We start from the raw sequence: 16658 nt of genomic DNA, 5'->3' as shown, positions 1-16658 counted from the left end.
GAACTGCAGCATCTAATTCATACTGAAATATCTGTGGGGAGCTTAGAACCTGGCTGTCCCAGCAAAATCCCAGGACACTGCTTAATAGATGGGAAAGGTATAAAAGTAAAACAGAGATGGGAATATTTAGCAGGCTTTCCCTGCGGGAGCATGCATAAAAGAACTCAGAGTCAACAGCAGTGAGTAGGGCAGGATTACAGCATTTATGTTCTCACATTGGTGCCGCTACCCTTCCAGGCTTTGCACTAACAGGAGGTGAGCAGCTGTGATAATTTCTTCCTGAACCACAAGGCAACGCTGTGCTCAGGCAGCTCTACCTGTCTGCCTGGGATGGGCCATCACATGTGTGTGAGAGAGAGAGGGAGGTAAACAGTCTGCTACTTGCTGTATGACCTTTCTGTTTTTTTTTTTTTGTTTTTTTTTTTTTTTTCACTTTTATCAGCAAACTTTAAAATTCCTGTTCCTTCCAGCTTGCCAAGAGAAAAAATAAAATAAAAAATTGCAGGACTGTGCTCTAGTCTCTGCACCAGCAGCCTCAGGGGTCTGTTCAGTAAGCACGGCACTGCTGGCCCTGCTCTGACACACAGGCACTCGTGGCTTGGGCTGTTTAATCCCTTAGCAGTACCTTTTGAGGCTCGCAGCTTCTCAGCCACTTGTGATTCAGAGTGAAGAGACTTTATGCTCCTTCCTAGCTCTCCCAGAAGACTGGAACGAGTTCACTTCTCTCTGCTGAAGTAACCAAACAGTCAGCCCACACAGAAGCTGTGTGGTGTGGTAGACTGGACGGTAAACCATTTGTCTTGGTTCTGTAGTTTCAGTAAAGATTGCTTATACAGAAGATTTCAATAGCAGGAAATTGCCCAAGCTAGCCAGGGCTGCACACGCTTCACAGAAGAGGGCTGGTGACCGAGCATTTTAAAATGCAGCGTGACTGTCATGGGAGGCTGGAAGTTTGTGTATGTATCCTTTGCCTTTAGACAGGCACGGGATTATTTTTTTTCCCCTGGAATAGATTGAGTAGCTTTGACCAGCAGAGTTTTTCAGTTCTGAATGTTAATGTGGTCGTGGAAGAAGCGTGTGTCGTGGTCTAGATAAGCTGGTTCAGAAGAGTCAACCTTTCATAAACTCATAAAACAAAAAGGCTGAGTGAGGAAAAAATCCCAAGCACTATTGCTTGCCAACAAGCTGCTGTTGATCCATGTGAGTCAGGCCAATGAAGATTGTTAATAGTTTATAGGAGTCATCTGTGTCAGGGCCAGTAATTGAACGTGATGCTTCTGAGCCCCAGGTTTGTGACTTCAGCTGCTAGCCAGCCTTTTTGTGCAGCCTGAGCAGGAGACAGTTGGCTGGTAAGTCATCCTCCCTGCTTTCCAAAACAAACAAGTGCTCGCTAGTAAACCTCATAGATAAATGCAATTGCAGGCAATTGACAGCTCCCACTGTACCTTTTAAATGCACAATCCTTTTCTCAATCAAACATTGAGCAGGCCACGAATCAGGCTCTGCTACCCTCCCTGCAACAGGGCTGTTCTTTGTGTGCTGTGTCATCAGATCCTTATAAGTCTTGCACACAAATTTTCCCCCCTTTTTTTCCAGTTGTCTGTCTCAATTCCTTTAATTGCCAGTGACATAGCGAATCCTGTGGCTTCATTCTTAATGCAGCACTGGGTATTTCCCCTGTAAGTTCTGGACAGATTAGAAGCATCAGCTCTTGAGCTCTTTGATAGATCTGAGGATATCTTTCACATTAGTTCTTCTTAACATCTAGTATTTTTCTGATGTATTTGCTTTTGATGTTGAAGAAAAAAAAAAAAAAAAAAGGATCTCTGCTTGGCAGCTTTGCTGTGTGGGACTTTTTGTGAGCTGATTAAAATGCTTTGTGCAGATGCTTATGCATTTCATTCCTCTAGCTGTTTCTTACACAGAAATTAATGAGTGAACAGCCTTTTATTTACTGACAATTGTAAACAGTGTTGGATAAAACAGTGAAATCAAAGAATTGATCCCATGCATTTTGCTTCTAAGGCATAAGCTTTTTATTGATACATTATCTGTGAGAAAATCCATCCATCCATCTGCCTTGGACAAATCTATTTCCCAGAAGAGAACAGGAACGGATTAATTGTATCACCAATACTCATTTCTTCTACCGAATAATGTTCCTCTTCCTGTTTCTATGCCATTGTTGCCATCGCTGGTGATTCTGCCAACTGGACTGCCACCACAAGCATATTGGCATCGTTCCACTGGTTGGTAACAACTCTGGGCCACCCATTCATTTGGAGATGGTTGGTGCCTCACCTTCCTAACCTGATTCCCAGGATCATGCAGATGCAAAGTTGATGTAGGCTTTGGTGTTGCAGATCCAGCAGCAATGATCAGAGCAATTCCTGGATGCCTGGAACACACTGGCTATGCCACTTGATCAGGAAAGCACAATCACTTGATCTGGTGACACATGAGCTTTTGATTTTTCATGTTATGCCCACCTACTGTAAAGTGGCACTACCCAGTGTTCACAGTTGTAGCCTGTATATTTCTGTTGTATCGCTTGGCTTTAAATAAATGGTCATATAAAAATATGATCAGATAAAGGAAGCTGTCTGTGAGCCTTTTGTTGTTATTGCGAATCTGACTTATTTAATTCAGACAGGAATTTCACCAAGCCTTTTCTTTCCCTTCTTTTTTTTTTTTTTTCCTTGCATTAGGCCAGATGCAGTGGTGACAAACACCCATGGAAAGCCTCAGAAGAAGGCTGTGTCCTTTCAGCCCTGTAGCATTTTATTTGTGGAGCCCTTTGGAAAACACACACTTAGAAAACAGGCTGAAGTTTCAGAAAAAGAAGTCCATGCCTCTGCAGGTGCTTTGGGGTAAGCTATTTTCACCTTAAAATCTCATCTATCTATGGATGCCCGGTACTTGCTACTTAATCACTGTGTCATTGTCAGCTCTTGGAAGACCATCAATGAGCACTCAACTTCCTTCTAGGCTGCCTGTTTCAGCTGTAAACACCTAACAGGTAGCATGGAGCAGAGGGCCTGTCTCATGCTGAGTTTACAAGGCCACTCTAGCACCAGGGCTGCAAATACAAAAAATACTGTGCAGCTTCCACACTAATGTCCCCCTCCGTGAGAATGTCCCGTCTGTCTGTTTGTGACTTTCCTATCCCAGCAGAACTGGTGTGAGTTATGAGGCCTCTGCTTCCTTTCGCAGATCTGTGGGGTACCAAATGGCTTCTGTGGCTGCACAAACCCGCTGGCCTCGACCCGAGTGGCTGCCTGTTGGTCCCCTGATGGGACAGGAGGGCTGAGCTGGCAGGTCGAGCTGTGGGCTGGTACTTCTCACATGGGTTGCACTGGATGGTTGTGTGCCTTATCTGCTTCCTGTTCGTGCAGGATATATAATTGTGCTTGCTGTTCATCATGCTGGCTGCTCTGTAGGATGGAGGAAGAGGTAAAGCACAATTTACAGCACTAGTAAGTACAGCGGTTCTTACATATTTTCTATATTAACATGCACATCTGTGTGTTTATGCAAGGGACAAAAAATATTTATGCTCTCAATTATTTATCTAAATACAAGAGTAGCTTCCTATCCTGGTTTCATTATGCACCTTCCTGTACTATTAATGGCTCCAAAATGAAAAGATACCTTATTGCTCAGTAGGAATTGCTGCAAATAGAAGCAATCCTTAGACTGCTCTGTTCAGTGGGTTCTGTTAGCAGCACAGGGAAACAAAATTCATGTAAAAGATCTGTCAATAATCAATTCTTGGTTGTTTGAAATGTTCAAAAGGAGAAATGTGATCACAGACTGTAACTCAGGTAACTTCTGTGGTTTTTTTTAATCACGTTTTGGGACTTTCCTATTCTGAGTGCTATGGGAGAGCTCCATGGATTCATCAAACTGTCACCAGAGCATTTGGAAAATCATAAATTTTGCTACTGCTGATATAGCACCTACAAAATGCAATGTATTCGATAAATTTGATGAGTAACCTAAATGTTTCAAATAAATGTCAAATGCTACCTGAAGGGTTTGACTGATGTTCCTGTATTCCTGCTCCGATGTGCGGCACATGACTCGTATTACTTTGTTCATGCCTACACAGGGATAGGAATCATTGCACAAACCTTTGGTTAGAGATGTTCTGGACATACTAAAACCAGCAGTAAAATGAAATTACGTACTGCTCATGAATTCATGGTATTTAAGTTTGCCCTTTGGATTTGCCTTCAGTTAAGCATACAGTGAACCTCTTTTTGTTCCAATTAGTTGAAAACTAAGGATTTCCTTCCTTCTGTTTTGAACTGATATGTAAGAGGAAATCCGTAGATGTTCCTGTTTTGAGTAAACCTTTTACTGAGAAGTTATGCTTGTGTATTTAAAAAAAAAAAAAAAAATAGAAAGAAAGAAAAAGGTAGTATTGATTCAGACGTAACAGTAGAATTAGTAGATCCCCTTATGAAGGCTTTGCATCCAAAGAGCACAGTGCGAAAATGTTCTCTCGCTGTTTACTTTTAACCTCTGCTTTGTCTTGGATCTGATTTTTAGTAGGCGGTCTTATCTTACAGAAATTGCAGCTTCTATCACCTCCCCGTCTGTGGAAAGGCTTCTGCTTGTAAAAGAATGAAAATGCATCCTCCTGGGTTGCTGCTTTTCTTCTTAGCAGCATGCTTCACTCCCACAGCTGACTGCCAGAGTCAGAAGGTAAGTCCGTGAGTCTTTGTTTAAATGTTCATCAAACAGCTCTTCATATTTGGATGGTTGTATGTTATCCCCAAACCTCGCTTTTCCGTTTACATTTAGTTAAGTGCAGAATAACATCCATAATTAAACTTTAAGACTGTCAAATATCTTCCCTGCTCGTGGAAGGACACATGTGGCATCTGAACTGGAAAGCTAAAATTAAGGTTGGAGCCAGCTGCTTGAATTTTAGATCAGGTTCAGTTTGCATTTCTGATCAGCACTGATTGCAAAAGTAGTGATATGATAGTACTGGGGATCTTTGTCTTCCACTATTTTCAGTATCTCTGGCATCTGTCAGGACAGGTCTATATGTGCCTCAGGAGAGTTTTCTAAAAAGAGTTTTTAAATCTTATCAAATTGTTGCTTTGCAACAGGGAGAATACATTTCCTAGCAGCTCCCCAGTGAGGAGTACAGATCGCTTTCCGTGGGAAGGTTTTGTTTTGATTCCAGCATCTCCGTTCCTTCAATTAGCATCTAGAAGAATGTAGGATGCCTTCGTAGATCTGTGGTCTTGGCTTCATGGTTGTGTCGTCCTACTTTCTGTAGGCTATAATTCATAGAATATTACGTAATGATTACCCACTCACGGAGACGTGAAATGTTTTGCATCACCTCTGGAGCAGTTTATTTAATCTAGGAAAAATAACCCTCTTTTAGATTTCTGTTCCCAAAAGGTTCCTTCTTTTTGGAGAAAGAGAAGAAACATGTGAAAATGTATAGTGGGAGTTAAGGAAAAACAATGGTCTAATGAAGTCTTTGACGATTGTTTAGGATGGCCACTTTATTTGGTTGTGATGGAGGTGCAGTGATTCCACAAGAAGACTCCATTGCCTTGCAGGAGCCTTGCACGGAGCATTAAGGGAGAAAGAGATTTGGTAGTAGCTGGTTTTTGTGATGTTATCTCCAGGCTGTGTTTTGATCTATATTTTGTATGGACTGGGGAAGATGCAGCAGATGTGAGAACCATGAGAGATGTTCTGCCAGGACGAGGCCAGTCCCAGGTGGCATGGAGCAGGAATGGAAGTGGCTGGGGAAGGAGAAGAGTGCTCTTGTCTTATGTGATCTCTGAGCCAGACTTCATCCTCATGCTGAACAGTGTCTTCCTTGGCCAAATGCAAAGTGCTAGCATGTCCAGGAATGTTCAACTAAATTGTCCCTGAGAACTTCTTGAGGAGGTACATGACTATAATGACCCGAGCATGTGTATACAGCTCTTGTTTTGTAAAGGGCAAAAGCTCTGGAAATGTGGTGATTCACTAGATAATAACTGTTTCCAGAACTGGCTCCCAGGATTGTTGGAGCCAAACACTGACGTCCACGTGTGTTTTTCTTTCTTCCCTGAAGTCTTGCCTTACAGAAGAATTTGTGTTATGGTTTGGGAGGAAATGATAAAGGGAGAAAATGAGTAGAACGAAACAAGTCCTTAAAAAAGGCCCCCAGCTTATTCTCTTGAAATGGAATAAGTTGAAACGGAATAAGAGAAACATGAGCACCTGAAAAATAAGGGACATTTACATCACAGAGAGAGGAGGGAAGGAAGCACTGCAGCATCCAGAAACTCAGGAATGTCTCAGCTGAGTGCAGAAGGCAGCAGCTGCTGCACATGCATGAGAAAGAATGAAGGGAGAAAGCGCAGTCCAGCCCTGGCAAGACAGAATTCAACGTGGGCAGAGGCACCCTGGCTCCTAACTGCTTTTGGCTGCAGCTAGATGCCTCCTGCTTTAAAATCCTCCTTTATTTTTGGAGCTGTTTGAGAACACCAGGCTTCCTTTTCCGTTGCTTTGTACCCAAAGTATGGCACGGTCCAGGCTCACAGCACCATCTGAGCAGAACTGTGGCTGTTCGCCCACTTTCCCTGGCATAGCCACGATGGACCTCGCTGGCTCTCAGCACGCTGGGTGGTATTGCACATTGCTGCAGCACAGGCTTGGATATTCTCTCTTGCTGCTTCCTCTCTAGCATCTCCAGACTTAGAAACAGCAGTCACAGATAAGCCCAAGGGAGCAGTGCATCATTGTTTTCTGCGAGGCTGTGCCCCACGAGCCACCTCTGGCTCAAACTTCTGTCTTCCTTTCATCCACTCCAAAGTTGGAGAATCCAAACCATTGCATTTTTTATGTCCCTTGATTTTCTCTTCTGCTTTCATAAGAAGCAAAACACTCCAGAAAATGACTGCTTCATCAGTTCTGTCACTCAAATAAGAATGGACTTTTTTTTTTTTGTTTTAATTTTCCACACAGCTGTTTTCTTCCTCTTTCCTCCCGCCTGTTGCTGCTGACACAAGCATATTTCCATATAAAAAGGGGAAGATCTTACTGGGAAGTTGCCTAAACTTTACGTTGTCCTAGGAAGGTAGGTTGGGGGTATTCCACAATAGCTATCTTGCCTTAGAGACCTCTGTTTTATCCTGAAAATGAACTGCAAATAATTACAGATTCCAACAGCAAGGAACGACAGCCTTTCTACTTTCCCAGTGTCCATCTCTGTTTAGAAATGGGGCCACATTAATGGAGGAAAGAGAAGAAAAAATGATTAATATGTGAATAAGTGTCTTCCTTCACCACAGTGGCAGAGAACACATTTAGTGGCCCAGCTGTGTCTGACAGCCAACTCCTGATGCCTGGAAGTGAAGGTGAAATAGAATATTGGAGGGTTTTAATTTAATGTTTTGTGCTCTACTGTTTGTGTGGTCTTTTTATTATACAGATAAGGAGGCTCAGATGAGGGTTTGTGGGGAAAATCTGAGAGATTTAATACCACAACCTGCAGGAAGACATCCGCCTGTGTTTTTTCCTTGAGCATCTTCCCATTCTCTTTCTGAGGCATTGTCTCAGTGAAGGTTAAGGTTGGGATTTGATGGGACCAGCAAGGGACCAACAAGATGCGCCGTTCTCTCAGAAACATGTGCCTGGATTCCTCTGGCTCCTTTCAAAAGCCCAGCTTTAATCTGGAGTCCTCATTTGTGCTTAATGCCACTGGATGAATCTACTTCTCCACTGTCTGGAGAATGGCACTGCTGGGCTTTTGAGGCAGGGTACTCCAGTTGTAGCTCCCCAGTTACCCATCCATGTTGTCTGTCTTCTCAGTTTTGCTCTGTGAAAGAAGTGAAATCTCCTTTGACTTCACTGTGTGCAAGTAGGGTAAAAACATAAGGAACAGCAATGCTGATCTCTGTCCTGCTGGATAATATCAGTAAAGATGGGGCTTGCAGGACATGGACAGCTGGGTCTGGTGGATCTCAGACTGTTTTTGAGCTGTTCATAATGCAAGGGAGTCCTTCCCAGGGGAGTGGATGCTGAAGTACATTAATGAAAGCCCCTGGCGCAGAACTAGGGATGAATATCCACATGAGGCACAACCACAGACACAAGTCACTTGGCTCGTGGGGCAGTGCCTTTGCATGGATGGCTGCAGAAAGCAAATCCAGGAAGAGAGGAAAAGTTTGACAGCTCCAAGCAGAGGAAACATGGGCGTGAGTCAGGAAACCATTCCGGGGAGATGTCCGTGCGGAGCTGGGACCAGAGGGTTATCTCTCATGAGGTTTTCCTGACAGGGTCTGCTGGCTATCTTCTGGCAGGGCCTTCCTGAGCTGTTGATAAGATGGGAAGCTGTGGACTTCCTCCCTTGCCCTGAAGCAAATGTATGTGTTTGGGCTTACTCAGGTCCAGAGGAAGCAGAGCTGGGCTGAGATTGCTGATGGGAATACAGAACAGGGAGTTCTGGGCACATGACAGCTACTGCATTAACAGCATTTTTCAGGATTGGCTTTAAAAAAATCCCAGATTAGGGCCTCCTCCCAAAATTTGATCTGGTGTTTTTATTTTTAGAAAATACTGTGCCTGAAGAGGTATAGTTGAAGTGAGTTTTCTTTTCCAGTTGGTTACCTTTTGGGACAAACAGAGCTCCTGCCTTCCAGCTTTTCTCTGTCATCATCAGTAGCAAACATTTTCGCTTTTTGAAATGAACAATGCTCTTTCTGCACAGTTGCTTGACCTGAGGAGTTTAGGGATTCAAAGAAACCCATCTGTGGTAAAATCATGAGCTTCAATGACAAGCTGGCATACAGTGATGGTTATTCTCTCTGAGACCGTACTTCTTATCTGCTCTGGTTGCATTTCATTTTGAGAAATGGGGTTGGTGGTGCAGAGGCATTGGAAAGCAGTTTAAGGAAGTCTGAACACCTAAAGAGAAATTATTCTGGTTAGGTGGAAGTACCTGTGCTGAACTTATCACCAGTCATTTGAATTGTCCAAGTCCTCCTACCTGCTATTCTTGCTGGCACTTATGGGGTCCTTCCCACCCTGGGCCAAAGCATCAAGGGCCACCTCTAGGTAGCTGGAGAAGTGCAGAGCTCCCTTCCTTTTAATCTCCCTCCCTGCACCTTCTCAAAGGCAATTGCCATGAGAAGCACTTGTGTGAGCAGCTCTTGGTCTCTGGGAAATAGTCTGAACCAACATTTAAAATTTGTCAAACCCATGGAACAGCGAAGAAACAACCAGTACAACTGGATCTTATCATCAGCGTGGAAAACAGAAATGCTGTGCTGCTTTTTAATTCAGTGTCTTCTGTCAAGGGTTATTGGTTTAGAGTTTGTCCTCACATACCACTACCACACATTTCTAAAAGATCAGTTTAAATTAGCAGTGCATGGTTATAATTATTTTAGAAGCAGTTAGATTTTTTGCTGTGAATAACAGAGGAAAGATGAGTTAGCTGTGATCTGCCCTATTGCCCTGTAGCTGAGATCCAAGCAGAGCAGCATGCATTAGCATAACGTAGTGCTTTAGCATTTATGAGTGCGTGGTGTACATCCAAGCAGCCACACTGGTCACTGCCCTCCCCCGTGGAATCTGAAGAACAGTGCAGTGTGGATAAAGATATCAAAGGCTGGCAAGATGACTGCCTAAGGTAACAGTTTAGTTATGGACTTACTTTCATTCTACTTTTTCTTTTTAAGCTAAGGTCAATGAGATGCAATGTCAAGATGATGTTTACAATGAATACAGCATGTACTGCTTGTGCTGCGGCGCCTAAAATGTTGTGTCCGAGAGGCTGGATAAAGACCATGCAAGGCTTAGGAGTGAGGGACTGCAGGTAAGACCTCTTTCCTAACCGTGTTGCAGATCTGGTTTATCTCTGCTATGCAAGGAGTGATGTGTATGCCTTAAGGAGAACATGTGTGGGTTTTGAGCCCTAAAAATCCAGGGAGTTTTGTTTTCAGATGCATAAAAATGAATGTATGGCCCTTATTACTGTTGATTTTGTCTCCTTGCAAATCCCCTGGACTTTTTGCTGCATATAAGGTTCTGTATACGAACAACCAGTTACCTGATAATTACCTCTGCAGTGCCCTGAACAAACTGAGTTTGCTTATCCTGCTGTAGCTACTAAGCAGAGCTCTGTCTTGTGTAGGAACCTGTTTCAGACCTGGAATTTGCTAGTGAATTAGAGAAAGAATATAATAATAATTCCCCTTGTATATCCTCTAAGCTTCCAGCAATAATCCTCTGAACTTTTTACCTTCCTAGTTCTCTTTATGAAGGTTGCTTGTTCTTGTGTTCCTTGTTCTTATTCTGTTGAGCATTTCTATAGCTTGTCTCTAATAGGAAAATGGTGAAGGAAAACTGAATTTACCAGTAAGTTTTTTTAGAAAACGAAACACTATAGATTATTGTTTGCCTATCTATTCAGTAATGAATGTTAACAGTTAACATATAGCTCCATTGTCTACTGTTTTCTGTAATTCGCTATTCTGTATAAATACTTTAAAAATAGCTGTAGCAGTTTTACAGTAATTACAGACACACAGAGGAGTCAGACTGAATTCAAAAGGGCAGTGCTATTGAGGCGATTTCCAAGTTCCTTTTGGGAAGGATGTTGTGCCAAAAATAAAATGAAATAATGAAGAGAAATGTGAGCGCATGCAGGTTTTCTGCCTGTTATCTCTCTGTGGTAGTGGTAGTCGAACAGACCCAGGAATAGTTCTGTACAGCATACACACAGAGTGAGAGACACTGCCACCAGGGGCCTACCCTCTGTGTAAGGCGATGGATGAAGGGTTGAAAAGGAGAAAGATGCTCCTCCTCTGTCTCATATCCAGGCCCCGGCAACTTTCTTGGAACCAGCTGTAGGAGCACTGATCAGTGGGCATCCTTGGGGAAGACAGAATTAGATTGCAAACTCTTGCCCTTCGGTTCAGAGTTCAGCGCGCTGCAGTGTGCTTGCTTAGAACCCCTCCAACAAGCACGTGGTATCTTTGTGGTGTAATCATGGATCTTGGATTGTTCTTTTTAAGGTACACTGTCAAGTTAGGAGAAAATACCCTTGTCCAGCCAGGGTGCTATCATGTATGTAAGAAGGAAATTGAGGAGAAAAAGTGCTGCCCAGGATTCTGGGGCACAGAGTGCTATGGTAAGTTTTTCATCTGTTTACAATGCCTTCTGTTCAGTAAATCAAACCAGTTTTAACATGAATCATTAAATATGCATTAAGCTGATTGATTTTTGTTATTTCTGCTCCTGCTATTTAAGAATTTACAAGGTCTCCATTAACTGCCCAGGATGTTTAGAAGATAATGAGGAAGGAATTTCTTTGCTTCATATGTGTTTAATCCTCTTATATTTAACGCATAACATAACCCCCTTTGTTGGAACTTCCTTTAGTCTCTTCTTTAAAAAGAACCTTTTGGAAAGGGATGTTTTTGTTCCTCTTTATGAAAGTTTCCAAAGGAAGAGGAAGATACTTCTTTCTGGTGTCCCTCTGGTCTGGAGTGCATGTGCCATGTGTGCTTTTATATAGTCTGGAGTTAGTCAGAGGTTCAGTCACAGAAAATACTTAGCAATTCCAACCCAACATGCAAGTAACCCTCCCAAAGCTCCCATTTAGTTTTAAGCCAAGTAATGGGAATTTGAAAACATTCAGTTTTTCTTGGTCTTCTCTCCAAAATCCAAAAAGTTCATCTTCTAAGATGAATACTTCTCATACAGTTGACCAGTGACTGGAATATGGCCAAACATTCTCCAGTCTGGCAGAAAATGAGAGGTTGTTTGAGCAATTGGGCCTGTTTTCACATAAAATGTTTTGAATAATCAATTGGCAATTCTATGCCTACAATTTTCAGATATAATCCCTAGAATTTGGAGGTACCTCCCTCCAAAGATGTGTGGACCATGCTTGTTTGAGCACATTCCCAGCCCTTCAAGAAGTCACAAAAAGCCAAAATGCTCAGTGTCTCTGAAAAGCAGGATCCTGTCTGTCCCGAGCTTCAGAATCATCCTCAGATGTTTGGTGCTGCCTCTTGCTGATGATTGCAAGAGTGGCTCCATCTCCAAACATGTTTCAGTGGCTTTGCTGAAATGTGGTTAGTTATGGGCCAGGAGAATTTTCCTTAGACCTTTATTGAAAGGCTTTCCTTAGAAGGCAGCCGTGTTTCTCCTTGGTTTTACTCATTGCCATCTTCACCAGCTCTGGGCCAGTTTTAGCTGTACTGGATAAGCAGACAGGGACTTTGTTAGTTAAGAAACCATTGCTTTCACACATCTGGAATGCCTGTAGGAAGAGGTGATAAAAAGAGGGATGCAGTGCTGTTTTCTCTGCCTAATCTTGCCTGGCCTCTTACCTGCTAGAATGTCCAGGAGGCTCCGAAAATCCCTGCAGTGGCCATGGGACATGCTTGGATGGCATACAGCAGAACGGAACCTGCATCTGCAAGGTCGGTGTGTGGTTTGGTTTGAGGGTGATATACTTTTGTCAGAGGGTGTTTTGCTTTTGTACAGTGTCTGTGCAGAAGCTCGGGATGAAGACCAGCCTTCTGCCTAGAAGGTCATTAGCAGGGTCTTTCATTCCAGCATCAGTGCCTGTGGTTTAACTAGAGTATTTTTGTGGTCTGCAGCAGCACTAAGACACTGTTGGTGAGACTATGGAGTCAGGAGGGATCTCTAGGAAGAAATTAAGAAAGAATTGCATGGATTTAACCCTCTGATCAGTTGAAATAATCAGTGTCTGTCTGTGGCTGCAAGAAGCCCTGAGATACGTTTAATGATTTGTACCTTTACCAGACCTGAAAGATAAACTTCCCAGCTGCTGCTGCCTACCTCTTGGGAACATCTTTGAAAAAAGCTGATTTTAGACTTAACTCAAAGACACTCCATATCAATTAAAATACATGTTTAAGGTCCCCAAGCCTTACAAAATCAATGTCAAGAGATCGTAAGCCAGCTGTTACATTCTTGTCTGCAAACTGGACATGGTTTCCTCAGTGCCCACCTGGGTTTTGCTAGCATTTTGCACACTCTCTGTGTGTTGGTGTACCCCTCTGCTGGGAGGGCTGGGTGATAGAGCCCTGAGCAGATCAATTTTCTTCAATGTTGTCAGAGAAAATCAGAGAAGGGGAGATACTTTGCACTATGACAATGTTTAGAACAATGAAATTGTACAGAAAAATAACATCTGGGACATTTTGGGTCCCTTCTAGGAGCAATACAGTGGTTTTGCCTGCCAGAATTGTCGAGATGAAAATCGTTTTGGCCCAGACTGTCAGTCAGGTAAGGAAGAGTAATTTCAGGTGAAACCTGCACAAAAATACCTGAGAGCAAGGAAAGAGGGGGGGAGGCTGAGTGAGGAAGGGTGCTGGAGAGGAGGAGGGGATGGCATCTGACAGCATTTAATAGCAAGTATCTGGGCATTTTGTCTTTCTGCCCTTCTCCACTGTCCCATTAGGCACTTGATTCTCAGTCTTTCACTCAAAATCAATCCATTTTCCCTTTTGTAAAGTTTCCCTCTCCCGTTACCATGGCTTTCCCAGTTTCCTCTCTCTTTTCAGCCAGGCTGTTGCCTGCATCCCACATGCCCTGAAGCAACCCAGACTGATTTCCCAACTGTTTGCAAGACTCCTGTCACCACTCCAGTAGTCTCTCAGCTTCCTCTTTATTGCCCTTCCTACACATTAATACACACAATGCTGCTTCTCACATATGTCATATTTTGAAGCAATTTAAGACCAGTGCGACCTGGTCATAAAGAAGCCCTTTCTTTCCATCTCCTGGTTCCCTTGTATCCACACAGGTGAGATGGGTGTGATCTCAGTGCTTGTGCTTACTGAATGACACCGATGCTGGCATCACAGATGTGGTAGAGCCTTATAATACCGCATCCTCCCACATTGGCTGCAAGAGACTTGGAGGAGTGGGAAATTAAGTCTGAAAAGCTGGTCCAGATGTTGTATTTGGGGTTGATCTTACAGGGCAGCACTTTGTCTTTCTTCAGCTCAGGACTTGCAGAGCTCTCTGTGAGCTCCGACCAGGATGACTTTTTTTTAAAACAAGTCACACTCGCTGTGGATTATTAGTGGGCAATCGGGGTGCCAAATCCCAGGGCAGTTGGCCAGTGTATGTCCGGGGCTCTTCATGCTGCCTTGTCGCTGAAGGTCTTGTTTGTCTGGCCTTTCCTTTCAGTGTGTGACTGTGTGCACGGGGAATGCAACAGCGGTGTCACTGGGAATGGAAGCTGCACTTGCTATGGAGGCTACACTGGCACCAGGTGTGACCAAGGTAAATAAATTAGTAGCTGGAGAGGAGCTGTTAAAGCTAAACTACAATATGGATGCATGTGTCCCCAAAGCAGCCGGGATTTCTCTTGAAACAGGGTAGATCCTCCCTTCCTTCTAAGTCTTGTGGGACCTGACTACCTAGCCTGCAAGTCTGTCACGTTTACTTCCCCTGGCTTTTGTGCTGGCTGGGGTCTCCGGAAACAACTCTTGCCTTCATTTCCATGCCTTTTGTAAGGGAAGTTTTATCTTCTTGCACTGCCCTTCTTGCTCCAAGGGAAACTCTCTTTGCTGTGTGATTCCAGAGCTTCCCCTATGCAAAGGTGTGACATGTGAGGCCAACAGCGAATGCACGGTAAAGGATGGGACAGCGGTGTGTGACTGCAAGCCGGGATACAGAAAAAGTGGCAGCACTTGCATAGGTGAGACATTTTATTGTGGCCCTAAATAGTCCTCCATTTAGGACCTTCCAAAGAGAAATCTTTCTCTGGCATCTCTGGACAAACTTGATCACCATGCATACAGTTTCTTCCTCACTGCGGAAGCATAAAAGCCTGCTTGTTTTTAGGAATCCTTTTAAGATTAATACCTAAGGTGTTTGTTCTCCTCCCACTCGGTCTTGTAAGCAATAAATGAGTTACAGTTGCAGATGCCATCCAGTATTTGCCTGTATGAATGTACAAAGTAACCGTGACAGTGGGATATCGGTGAGTCTGTGCCAGTGTAAGTGATGAGCAAAGGTATGTAATTAGAGGGTTTGAGCACAGGTATGTAATTAGAGGGTTCGAGCAAAGGTAATTAGAGGGTTTCTTCACTGATTTCAGATGTAAGTTTCTGAATTGCTTTTGTTAAAAGAAAGTCAATAAGACGCATGTGATTAGCTAGCAATGGATAGCTCTATTTTCACTGGCTTTTTGCAATTCTTGCTGACCAAACACCACCTTCAGATACCCTCAGACATGATGGAAATTCAGAAGGAAATACAAGCCTCTTCTTTCTGTCCCTTATATTTGTGTTGCTGAAGTAATATGAAGAATGTGTCATCCAAACTCCTTGGATCAAAGAAAAACAAACTGTCTGCTGCCTGAAATTATTTTATTTTCTGTGAAACTGTAGCAATTTAATAGAATAAATTCCTTATCTTCCATTCTCTTCATGCCTTGGGCATTCTGCTATGCTACAGTAAGTGCTCTCCTGAAAACAGAAATCTGGACACCCTTCGACCTGTCATTTTTTTATTTGCAGCTCAGGATCCTTGTGCATCTTCTCCTTGCTCCCCCTTTGCTGTATGCACTGTTCTTAGACCACAAAAGTATCAGTGTACCTGCAAAGAAGGATTTCAAGGAGATGGGAAGATTTGTCAGCCCATAAACCCCTGTGTTAACAACAATGGAGGCTGTGCAGAAAACTCTACAATCTGCATTTATAAACGCCCAGGAGAGGTAAGGGTGACAGCAGCATGTCAGCAACCTGTAAGGGTCTGAGAGTGGCCAGGGGGGAACTTCTTCAAATGAGCCATTCATTGGATTGCTCACGTCTGCTCTCCTCACCTTAGATTTTGCAACCTGCCAGCTCTTTTGTGGGATAACCTGTTGAGTAAAATGTGATGAATGCAGCTATAATCACTGCTTTGTCTTCTGCTAGGCATCCTGTATTTGCAAGCCTGGGATGAGTAGGAGATCTGCATCAGAGTGTTTTATGCCTTCCAATGAGTGCCGGCAGTATTTTTGCGACATGTCTTCCACGTGTGAAATTAACTCCAATGGGAATCCTAGGTGAGCCACTTTAAGGATTGCTTTTAAAGCTTATTCAGCAGCTAGAATGGAAACTGATTTTGGATGAGGTAAACTTTGAAGAAACAGGGAACTAAATGAGAAGAATGGGCTAGAGTCCCCCTTTGATAAGAGCCTGTTTTTAACAAGTCCATTGAAAGTAAGGTATTTACATCAGCTAGCGTAAATCTCATCATGTGGGCCACAAGATGCTTTAAATCTGAAGCAGCAGGGTCTTTTGTGTTGTGAACTGGAGATGTAGCCCCCCGAGTTGGTGGATATTATTAGTTTATAATCAATCACCAAAACAGAGACATCTGACTCTTGTTTGGTCAGTATGTTATCTAAGGAATCCTTTTGCTTGGGACAGGTAAGTCTTTGGCTCTCCTGCCTCTCAGGCTTGTAAGCCAGAGGTGAGCTAGTGTTGCAGAATGACAGGGAAGGGGGGAGCTGAAGGAAGAAACACCAGACCCCATTTAGTTTTCTTAAGCAAAATATTTAGAAGTTGATGCCCTGCAGATGAGAAATATTGCCAGATCTAGGATAATTTTAGGTCTCCTAAACACCAGAGAAAGCTTCACTGAGGATTTTT

The 16658-nt window shown here is 43.3% G+C and overlaps 1 protein-coding gene across 1 annotated transcript in view; it reads left to right on the top strand.

The window, feature by feature from the left end:
- Window positions 1–4557: 4557 nt before the first annotated feature.
- The window catches only part of STAB1 (stabilin 1), a 56672-nt gene continuing 44571 nt past the window's right edge, over window positions 4558–16658 (top strand). Inside the window, exons 1-9 of the mRNA XM_068694867.1 lie at window positions 4558–4710; window positions 9708–9844; window positions 11046–11161; window positions 12376–12461; window positions 13224–13293; window positions 14203–14298; window positions 14600–14716; window positions 15540–15736; window positions 15939–16069. Coding sequence (XP_068550968.1) covers window positions 4630–4710; window positions 9708–9844; window positions 11046–11161; window positions 12376–12461; window positions 13224–13293; window positions 14203–14298; window positions 14600–14716; window positions 15540–15736; window positions 15939–16069 — 1031 coding nt within the window. The 5' untranslated portion in view covers window positions 4558–4629. The remainder of the gene's footprint in view (window positions 4711–9707; window positions 9845–11045; window positions 11162–12375; window positions 12462–13223; window positions 13294–14202; window positions 14299–14599; window positions 14717–15539; window positions 15737–15938; window positions 16070–16658) is intronic.

Source organism: Anas acuta, chromosome 11 (assembly GCF_963932015.1).
Source record: "Anas acuta chromosome 11, bAnaAcu1.1, whole genome shotgun sequence".
Lineage (NCBI taxonomy): Eukaryota > Metazoa > Chordata > Aves > Anseriformes > Anatidae > Anas > Anas acuta.
This window is presented reverse-complemented; position numbering and strand designations above follow the sequence as displayed.